At 41.7% G+C, this 10,521-nt stretch overlaps 1 protein-coding gene across 1 annotated transcript; it reads left to right on the top strand.

Moving 5' to 3' along the window:
* Positions 1-139: 139 nt before the first annotated feature.
* GDAP1 (ganglioside induced differentiation associated protein 1) lies at positions 140-10,220 on the top strand. Its single transcript, XM_064389556.1, has 6 exons — positions 140-325; positions 677-869; positions 2,109-2,282; positions 4,649-4,743; positions 5,205-5,319; positions 9,430-10,220. Exons 1-6 carry the CDS (start codon positions 275-277, stop codon positions 9,810-9,812), a joined length of 1,011 nt encoding a protein of 336 aa, XP_064245626.1. The 5' UTR covers positions 140-274; the 3' UTR covers positions 9,813-10,220.
* The last annotated feature ends 301 nt before the right edge of the window (positions 10,221-10,521 follow it).

The following is a 10,521-nucleotide window of genomic DNA, read 5'->3' on the forward strand; positions in this document are numbered from 1 at the left end:
AAAACCAAAACCCAAATAAATAAAAAAGGCTAAATCCTGCCATGTGACCTTCCCTACTTGCGCATCCATCTTCCTGCGCTTCCTTAGGGGATGCTGCAGACGGCTTTGCAGGCGGTTTCCCCTTCGGAAGGGCTGTCCTCCGAGCAGTGAGGGCTGTTCCCCGCATCCCCCGGGTATTCCCTTCGGGTAATTTCCAAGAGCGGATCGGCCGCCGCTCCGCGCCCGCGCTTCCTGCCCCGCCCAGCGCCGCGGGCCGAGCCGAGCCGGGCCGGGCATGGCGCCGCTGGTGCTGTACCACTGGACGCAGTCCTTTTCCTCGCAGAAGGTGAGGGGTAGGCGGGGGAGCGGGCCCTGGATCGCCGCCTCCAGCCGTGCCCACAGCCCCTGCGCGCCCGCGGCGGCATCGGGGCGGGAGGGGTGGAGGATGGAGGGATGGGGAATGGAGGGATGGAGGGAGCGGCCGTGGGTGCGCCAAGGCAGGGCCGGCAGAGCGGCCCGGCCGGGGATGCTGCCCGGCCGGGGATGCTGCCCGGCCGGGGATGCTGCCCGGCCGGGGATGCTGCCCGGCCGGGGATGCTGCCCGGCCGGGGATGCTGCCCGGCCGGGGATGCTGCCCGGCCGGGGATGCTGCCCGGCCGGGGATGCTGCCCGGGTGACCCCGGCGGTGCCGTTCCAGGTGCGGTTGGCAATAGCCGAGAAGGCGCTGAAGTGCGAGGAGCGCGATGTGAACCTGCCGCTGAGCGAGCACAACGAGCCGTGGTTCATGCGCTTGAGCTCCTCTGGAGAAGTACCCGTCCTGATCCATGGAGAAAACATAATTTGTGAGGCAACGCAGATTATTGATTACCTTGAAGCAACGTTTGTAGATGGTAATCCCACAGGCATTTCAGTACTTGGTTCTTCCCCTCACCCCGTAAACTGCAGCAATGCTGGGAGCAGCTCTGTGTCATTGCAGGACTCTTCATTCAGGGCAGAATATGTTTATAGTCTCACAAGTAAAAGGGCTTCTTAATAGCTAGCAGTTTGGGTTGAAAACATATTCCTCTAAAATGAGCTGAAGGCTTTCCAGTACCTTCATGAGTGAACCTTTATAAGTAAAACCTACCACTGTCCTCCTTAGCCGTTCAGGAAGGATGGAGAGGCCAGGAATGGCAGCAGCACTAAGTTAGCTGCACTAACCCTGGTGTGACACATGAAAAATAACACACTGAACAGTGCTGCATGACTGCCTTTGTTGAGCAGTTCCAGATTCTCTGTGAGATAAGAAGAAACATGCTTAATTTCAGAAAAATCTTCTGTAGAACAATGGAAGTAGAATGAGCTAATTTTCTAATTTTTTTGGAACCAAAATGGAATGAAGAGTTAAAAGAGCAGGAAGAGAAGCCTTGGAAGTGATCATGTGCAGGGTTTTGAAGTTCTTTGTGCTTGTACTTTAAAAAAAAACAAACATCAACCAAAAAAATTTGCCTCAATTTTTGAAGGAAATGCAAAGCTGTATTTTGTATAGGTCTGAAGGTGGCTGCATTTTGTATTTCAGAGATTTAGCACTGCAATTTATGAGGCATGAAGAAAACTTCATTGTTGAGTGAACATAATTTGTGCTGTCTTTTAGTCAAAAAAGGAGTTGGGCCCATGTAGATCAAGGGTAGGGTAAAACTCATTGGTGTTCAGGAATCCTTCCAGCCCTTTGTGTAGGATTCCTGTGCTGTAATTTTTACACCATTGCAGGAGCAGTAATGTTTCAGCTATAACAATTTCCTGGAAACTCAGCTGTCCCCAGCTGTGAGAGCATTATGGGGTTGTATGTTATGGTCACCCATTCCTAGATGTATGTAACAGAGCTGAAAGTGGTTTCCTGATTTGAAAACTTCTTAAATACATGTTTGTATGGGTTGCTGCATAGGAATCAGAATTATAAAACATTTTTAAATGAACTACAAATATACATTTCTCTGAACTGCAATCACACTATTGAGTTATGCTGGGGAATAAGTGAAGCTTTCTTACCTGTGGCTGTGTCACCTGTACCAGCTGGACATGATTGAGTGAACTTTGGTCAATTAGATGATTCTTCTTTTCTTAACTTTATTTTTAACTTTGTTTTGCAGAAGAAGTACCAAGATTAATGCCAGAAGAGGGTAGCATGTATTATCCAAGGGTGCAACACTACAGGGAGCTCTTAGACTCCTTGCCTATGGATGCCTACACACATGGCTGCATCCTGCACCCCGAGTTAACCGTGGACTCCATGATTCCAGCCTATGCTACCAGCAGGATCCGTAGTATGTACTGGTGTAGCTCTGAATGTCTCTGACTTAGTAGGTTGCTGCATTACATTCATCTTCTTTCTTAAGTCCAGCTTAAACACAAAGTACTGAGCACAGATGATGAATTTTAGTTGCAGTCCTTGATGATTTGTGCATATACTTTTTATTGATTGTGTATTGTTGGGATTTGGAAATGGGAAAGAGGAAATGTTGTTTTTGAGGTGTCTGTGGAGATAATTTTTTTGTACCACCGCTACCTTTTAATTAAATGCCTTTATGTTTCCTTCAATGTATTATGAAAGAACTAAGTAGTTCTAGGACAAGTATCAACTCCTGACAGCATGTCTGGATGATGATTCCCTGTTTACTATTATATTCTGAGATCTCTGATTTTTTTTTTGTCAATGTCAGTGGTTTATCTAGTGTTGGTTTCTTTTTGTATGATATTTTAGAATGTAGAACAAAGTCAAATACTGCAGAGTCTTTGAAATGTAATACATCTATACTGTTAGTAAGTCCATGATATCATAAATGGTGATATTGTGTTAGCTTGAGAAATCATATTTCCAACAAAATGTGTTATCCTCCTCCTTAAAATTTCTGGTAACACACTATTATGTTGTCAGAAGTGAAGGCATGCATTTAATTTTCCATATTGTTGCATAGTTGTTGTTACTGAAGTAACACAGAATTACAGGATCATAAAATCATAGAACCATATGGCCTAGGTTAGAAGGGACCTTAAAGATCATCCAGTTTCAACATCTTCCACTAGATCAAGCTGTTCCAAGCCCCATCCAGCCTGGCCTTGGACACTTCTAGGGATAGGGAGTCCACAGCTTCTCTGGGCAATCTGTTCCAGGGCCTCACCACCCTCATAGGAAAGAATTTCTTCTCCATATCTAATCTCAATCTACTTCCTTCAGTTTAAAGCCACTCCCCCTTGTCCAAGAACACAAATTATTCTCTTACATCAGTGCATTGTCTGGTTTGGTGGTTTTGATTTTTTTTTTTTCCCCAAACGTGGATGCTAACTATTTACTGAACAATTGTGCTTTACTCATGGGCATTATGGCTAGTTTTTCTGTTTTCACATGGTAATAATCAGTGCTTTTATTACAGTTCCCCTTACAACATTGTCCTCTGTTTTTTTTGCTGTATGTATTTTTCTGCTCTAGCTTCTAGTTGGTGTAAATTGTTCTCAATTTGCACATGTTCATACTGGCAGAGCTAACATTATTGCTCTTCTAAATTGGGATGTTTTCTTATCTTTTCATGCTTAAAGCATAGCCTACATTTTTTGATTTGAAGCATTTTTTTGAAAAGCCTGTGAATGTTTCTCTAACAATTCCTTTGCATGTTCAAACTTCTCCTGGTTGGAGATGGTTTCATTTTCAGCTTGAAACACCTGTTTGTTTTCAGACTGCTAGATATAATAAGACATAATACACAGTTGTGTATTATGTTTATGCATACCAAATCCAAGTAAGTAATTAATTGCATATGTAAAATTTTAGTTGTATGAGTACATCCTTCAATTTCTTCATACACTGTATTGAAGGATGGCTTTCACAGTCATGTTGAAAGGAATATATAAAAAAGTGAGTTTGTTATTCTCTAGAAAGAATTTTATCGGTTTAACTTATCAGACTTAATTGTAACTAAACTTTATTATCAAGTGCAAATGAGAGGTGATTCATGCTCTATAATTATTCTTTTGTTCTTGGTTTATGATTAGAAATATTTATTTTTAGAAGATTTATAAATCACTGTACTTTGGTATTCTAGGTTTATAAGTATGGCATTTTCAAGCAAAGCCCCATTTTAAGGAAAAGGCTATAGATGCATAGTGGAAATCAGTAAAATTAACTTAAACTTTTCACATCTTTCATTCTTAAAATCATGTAATGAATGTTCTTCTAGGACGTGCACACAGTTCTTAAGGAACATTTCCAAAAGGATCACAGACTCTGGCATCAGATTTTAGCTAAATAAAAACACATAGGCTCCATATTCAGTGGCATTTAGGCTTTTGCTGTGAAATTATGCCTATGGCCTACAGTGACAAGAAATCTCAGTGTGGGATTATCAGCACTGTCATATTGCAAACTGATGAGCTGAAGGTGTGGTGGGTCAATTTAAAAAGCATTTAAGTTTTTCAAAACATGATATGCTTAAATCCTAAGCTGGTGCAGATGCTGTATTGAAGCAACCCTTCCAATTTCCTGGGTATGATACTTGTACACAGGCAATTGATCAGTTTCTTTGGATTGCATTATGAGTATGTTTGGCTATCTAATATTTGTCATTCCTTTTTTTGTCTACCTTGGTGTTGTTTTGGTGTTTTTTTTTTTTTTTTGTTTTTTTCTTTTTTTAATTAGGTCAAATAAGTAACACAGAATCAGAATTGAAGAAACTTGCAGAAGAAAATCCAGACCTTCAAGATGCCTATATAGCAAAACAGAAGCGCCTTAAGGTAACAAACCCTTTTGTTTGGGTCCCTTTATTTTGAGCTTGTTAGTGTTAGATTTTTTGGTCACAATATAAACATTTGTTTCACTTGTCATTACCAGTAATGTCATGCAGTGGTTTAACCCTTCAAGGCATGAAACAGTCTGTCCTCAGATCAGCTACACACTTCAAGTGTGTGCTGAAGTACTGGACTGGTCCCACTGACTTCAGAGGTAAGTACACATCAGTGCTAGTGTTGGGCTGTTGAACACCCTGCAGGGGTAGGCAAATCTTAATATCTGGCATCTCTAAAGTTTTCTTCTGTTTTCTGAATTGTCACCAGTATCCATATGGTACCCATCTGACTATGTGGAGAAAATAATAACATTTTATGAATAAACGCTGTAGTATCCTAAGTATAAGATTCTCTGATAAAAGTATAAACTCTGTATGATGATTAAAACACTAAACTGTATGTCTATTTAGTCTAAACTACTGGATCATGATAATATAAAATACCTAAAGAAAATACTGGATGAACTGGAAAAAGTTTTGGATCAGGTTGAGACTGAATTGCAGCGGCGAAATGAAGAAACACCAGGTAAGGAATTTTTTTTGCTAAATCCTGTTAATATTTCTGTTTGAGGACACTGAGTAAACTTGTTGACAGCACCATTATAAAACAATTTTTAATGTGTCAGGTTTGATACTTTTAGTATATATTGATCTATACATCACAGAAGGGATCAATACTGTTTTAAATACTAGCTTACTTTACTGTTCCAGTTAATGAGTTCTCACTGCCTCATGAGAGTGCTTGATCAGATTTTCAGCAAAATGAGTATAATTAGCTGCAGATTTTTTTAGTATTTTTATAAAAAATATCAGGAAAAAAATTAACTACAGAATGTTGATGTTATAGGTGTAGGCTTCATTTCATTATTAAGATCACAACCTTAATGTTTAATACAGGTTTATTATAGTCTTGTGCAGATACTCTGCTGATATTTATGTTATATGCAGAATAAGAAATCTGAATAATTGCTCTAATCATTAGGCAACCCTCTTCCCTCACCCTCTTGGAAAGCAATCCTGTTTAGCTGTTTCCACCCAAATGAAAGGCAAATTTTTCACAGAACCACAGAATCATCAATGTTTGAAAGAGACTTCCAAGATGATCTAGTCTGACTGTCAACCCAGCACCATCAAAACCACTCCTAAACCATATCCTGCTGTCTGCTGCCCTGGGCAACATATTCCAATGCCTGACCACTCTTTCAGTGAAAAACATTTCTAATATTTAATCTGAACCTTGTCTGGATCAACTTGGGGCCATTTCCTCTCATCCTGTTAGAAAGGACTGACCCAAATACTGAGCCCTGGGGAACCCCACTAGTGACCAGCCACCAACTGGATGCAACTCCATTCACCACCACTCCCTGGGCCGGGACATCCAGCCAGTTTTTCACTCAATGAAGAATGTACACACCCAAGCCAGTTTGCCCAGGAGAATGCTCTGGGAGACAGGTCAAAAGCTTTACAGGTATCTAGATAATATGCACAGCCTTTTCCTCATCCAGTGAATGTGTCACTGGTCATGGAACGAGGTCAGGTTGGCCAAACAGGACCTGCCTTTGTAAACTCATGCTGGCTGGGCCTGTTCCCCTGGTTGTCCTGCACATGCCTTGTAGTGACACTCAGGACAATCTGCTCCATGGTGTTTCCCAGTACCATGGTCAGGATGACGGGTCTGTAGTTTCCTGGATCCTTCTTCTGACCCTTCTTGTAGATGGGTACTATATTTGCTAATTTCCAGGTGACAGAGACTTCTGTGGTTAATCAGGATTTCTGGTAAATAATATAAATAATTGGCAAATTTTTGGCAGCTCCCCTCTTACTCTTGGGCACATTCCATCTTGACCCATAGACTTGTGGGTATTTAACTGGCATGACAGGTCGCTAACCATTTTCTTCTGGGTTGTAGGGTCTTCACTCAGCTCCCCATCACCAACTTCCAGCTCTGGAAGCTGGATAGCCTGATAACCAGGGGTTTTGGTGTTAAAGACTGAGGCAAGGAAGGCATTAAGTACTTCAGACTTTTCCTCATCACCCACTACGTTTCCCCCTCCATCCAGCAAAAGATTGAGACTCTTTAGCCCTCCTTTTGCTGTCACTGTATTTACTGAAGCTTTTTTTGTTGTCTTTAACTTCAGTGACCAAATTAAGTTCCAGTTTGGCTTTCTTTCTAATTTTCTCCTGCATAGTCCCATTACATCCTTGTAGTTACCCCCCTCCTTCCAGAGGTGAGACACAGTCTTTTTTATGCTGAGTTCCAGCCTAAGTTCCCTGTTTAACCAGGCTGGTCTTTGTCTCTGACAGCATATGGGGACAACCTGTTGCTGTACCTTTAAGAATTCCTCCTTAAATCTTGCCAGTTTTTCCTGTACTACTTCGCCTTTCAGGGCTCCCAAGGAACTCTGTCAATCAGTCTCCTAAGCAGTCCAAAGTCTGCCTGGCAGAGGTCCAAGGTGGCAGTTCTGCTGGTGCTTCTCCTTACTTCACCCAGAACTAAAAACTCCGTCATTTCGTGGTTGCTGTGCCCAAGATGGCCACTGACCACCACATCACCCATGAGTCCTTCTCCAGTTGAGAGTAAGTTTTCTTCCATACACTCCAGGAATCTCCTGCTCTTCCCCACTGTGTTGTATTTTCAGCAGGCATCTGGCAGACTGAAGTCCCCCACAAGTACAAGGGCTGAAAATTGAGAGACTTCTGCCAGCCTCCTGTAGAGTGTATCATCTGCCTCTTTGTGGTGGCTAGCCGGTCTGTAACACACTCCTACAAGGACATCTGCAGTGCTGACCTTCCCCCTGATCTATACCCACAGGCACCTGACCGTATCAGCATCCTGAATTCTGTTTAAATGGGATTAGTCTTCTGCTTATTCACAGAGTGGTTCAACTCCCAGTGGTGCCAATAGGAGTCCTTCCCCTGACTTCACTGGAAACTGCATGAAGCATCAGTCAATATCAACTGCATCTGCTCAAATCAATAACTTTTTGCATTTAGCTCTATAAATAGCTGTTGTAATAATTACTGGTTACTATCACAACTGTAGGTTTGAACCAGCAGTTGAAAATCTAGATTAAATTTTCTACTGACTCAACAGTGAAAGTCACAGAAAATATTTTAACTCATGTAGGACGGAAGGATTTTGTTTAGCAAATTATGTCTGCCACCATTTTCAGCAACCCCTTTCCTTTCTCTGCTAAGTAGCCTTTCCAAGGACTGAACTGATACAATATTGATGAGTTTATGAAAGCTTCTGGGATTGCAGGATTGTGTGAAACACGGGACTATTGCCTCTTGGAATTTTGTCTGAGGTATTCCCACTTTGGAGGTTTGTGATCTGTACTTCTCCAGGTCCTGTTCAAACTCCGAGCTCCTGCTTCTCTTGCAATTGCCTGAATCCCTCAACTACTACTGCTGCCACTGCAGACATTTTTCTTTCACATAGAATAGATTCTTTGGTCTTTTCCATCATCTTATTTAATGCACTAGATGAATTCCCAGGTATCCTTTCAGCAACTTAGGATACACTCCTTTTCTACAGAGGCCTTTTTTCCAGACCTGTGTAGCCAGTTAAAATGGACTAGTACCAGCTTTGTGCCAAAATGTTGCTTTTCTGTGGTGGAAAATGTGTTGGAAAGGAGATTGAAAAATTTCTGTGTTTCTAGAGAGGTGCTGCTGAGTGTTCATGCCAGCATTTTTCCATGCCTGCTGCGTGGGATGAACTGCAAAAGTTACAAATGAGACAGGAGCAGCACAGTCCTCTCTATTCAAGATCTAGACTAGAGCAGAGTACTTATGCTGGCAGCTGTGATAGCTGTGCTGGCTATCAAGTTTCATATCCTGGGTTTCAAAAGCTCTTGGTATAGTCAGTACATGTCAGCCCTTTCAGGTGGTGGTGGTTCAGATCACTGACAGCAAAGTGTGATGCTGCCTGGCAGTGCCTGCTCTGAGCCATCCCAGAAAGATTCACCTCTTTCCTTTGACTGGAGAGGGTACCTGGGGTCTCCATCTGTGCTCCTGACTAGTGGAGAGCAGTGTGAATATTTGTCATATTTCTAAACATCTCAGTGTAAAACCCCCATAATTTGGGGTATAAGAGACACAAAAGGGACAGGCAGTCAAGTTCTGTCATCTTAATGTGCTGATATGTTTGGTGCAAGTCAGTCATCTGATCCATTTCTTTTTGGCTTGAAAGCCTCCAACAAGTTAGCTGGAGTTAGTACTTGAGTGAATGCTCAATGAATAGAGCTGAGTGACACAGGCAAGATGATAAATTCTTCAGACAAGAGGTAGCTTTTTCAGTAAAAGCTAAACTGCCTTCCTCCTTTCCAATCCTGTTTAATTTAATCCAGATTTGAGAAATCTAATTGAGGAAAATAAGTGTTTACTGTGACTTTTAATTTATGAACCTGGAATGTGGATTTTTTTTTCCTTAACAAATATAGGCCAGTCTGCTGGGCCTAAGACTTTACAAGATTGTGCAAAGAATGGACAGGGATTAGGAAAATATTTATTGATTAAAGTCATATTTTAGCTGAAATGTTGTTGCTCTTTATTAGACGGTACTTTGAAGTAGCACTAAACTAAATGTGCTTATATTCCATTAGTTCCTAATGCTTTATGTTTTATCTCTGCTTAGAAGATGGAAATCAGCCTTGGCTCTGTGGTGATTTCTTCAGTCTGGCAGATGTGTCACTTGCTGTCACGTTACATCGCCTGAAGTTTCTGGGATTAGCAAGAAGAAACTGGGGAAATGGAAAGCGGCCCAATTTAGAGGCTTATTATGAGCGTGTTGTGAAGAGAAAAGCATTTTACAAAGTTTTGGGACACGTCAACAATATATTAATCTCAGCTGTCCTGCCAACAGCATTCCGTGTGGCCAAGAAAAGGGCTCCCAGGGTTCTAGGCACCACCCTGCTGGTCAGCATGCTGGCAGGGGTGGGTTATCTTGCTTTCCTGTGTCTTCGGAAGAGATTTGCCAACATGGTGCTATCGATTAGAACCAGGCAAAATTATTTTTAGACCTTGCCTGTCCCTGGTGGTGAGTGGAGGGCATCTCTGCCCCCCAGGAAAATATCTTCAATAAAATATAAACCTAGAAGAACGATTATGTCTGTGAATTAGAACACTGCTACAGAGTAATCATCTCCTGCTGCTGTTTAATTGGGTTGGCAATGCTGAGATATTTTCAAAAATATGTGTTGGGGGGATGACAAAGGAAAGAAGAGATGTACTTTTCAGCCAAGGGCCTATAACTGTGACAGTGCTTCGTTAAAGTGGTTATTGTCTCCTTTACTCAGTATCTGACCTAATTAAAATGCTTTTATTTAATAGATATGCAGCAATGTGACAGCTTTTCACTGTAGATGAAATGCATTATTGTGCAGAAACCAGGATTGTTAAAATACTGAAAATAGCTCTTACTTTAAATGCTCAGAGTAAGGTTAATCGGAACATTGTGCCTGTTGTGTACAGGAGCAAGTTTCTCTGTACTGATCATTGTCTGTTGATTTGCAGTTGGACCTTTAGGAATGTGTTAAAAAGTAATCTTGTAAAGCCACTTTTGTCAGTGTATGTTCATGCAGCAGTACAGGAAAAGACCTGAAACAGGTAAAAACATCAGTGATTTGTGTACCACACAAATGAAATACTCCAGAGGCACCACTGGACAACAGATACTACAATTTTGCTGAAATACAAATGGAAGCAAAACACCTGACGCCTGTCTTTT

This window comes from Passer domesticus, chromosome 1 (assembly GCF_036417665.1).
Source record: "Passer domesticus isolate bPasDom1 chromosome 1, bPasDom1.hap1, whole genome shotgun sequence".
In the NCBI taxonomy this organism is placed as follows: domain Eukaryota; kingdom Metazoa; phylum Chordata; class Aves; order Passeriformes; family Passeridae; genus Passer; species Passer domesticus.

Coding starts and splice junctions, on each gene's coding strand:
- GDAP1 (XM_064389556.1), top strand. CDS start 275: ATGGCGCCGCTGGTGCTGTACCACTGGACGCAGTCCTTTTCCTCGCAG. Junction 870..2,108: donor TGAAGCAACGTTTGTAGATG/GTAATCCCACAG, acceptor TTTGTTTTGCAG/AAGAAGTACCAAGATTAATG. Junction 5,320..9,429: donor GCGAAATGAAGAAACACCAG/GTAAGGAATTTT, acceptor ATCTCTGCTTAG/AAGATGGAAATCAGCCTTGG.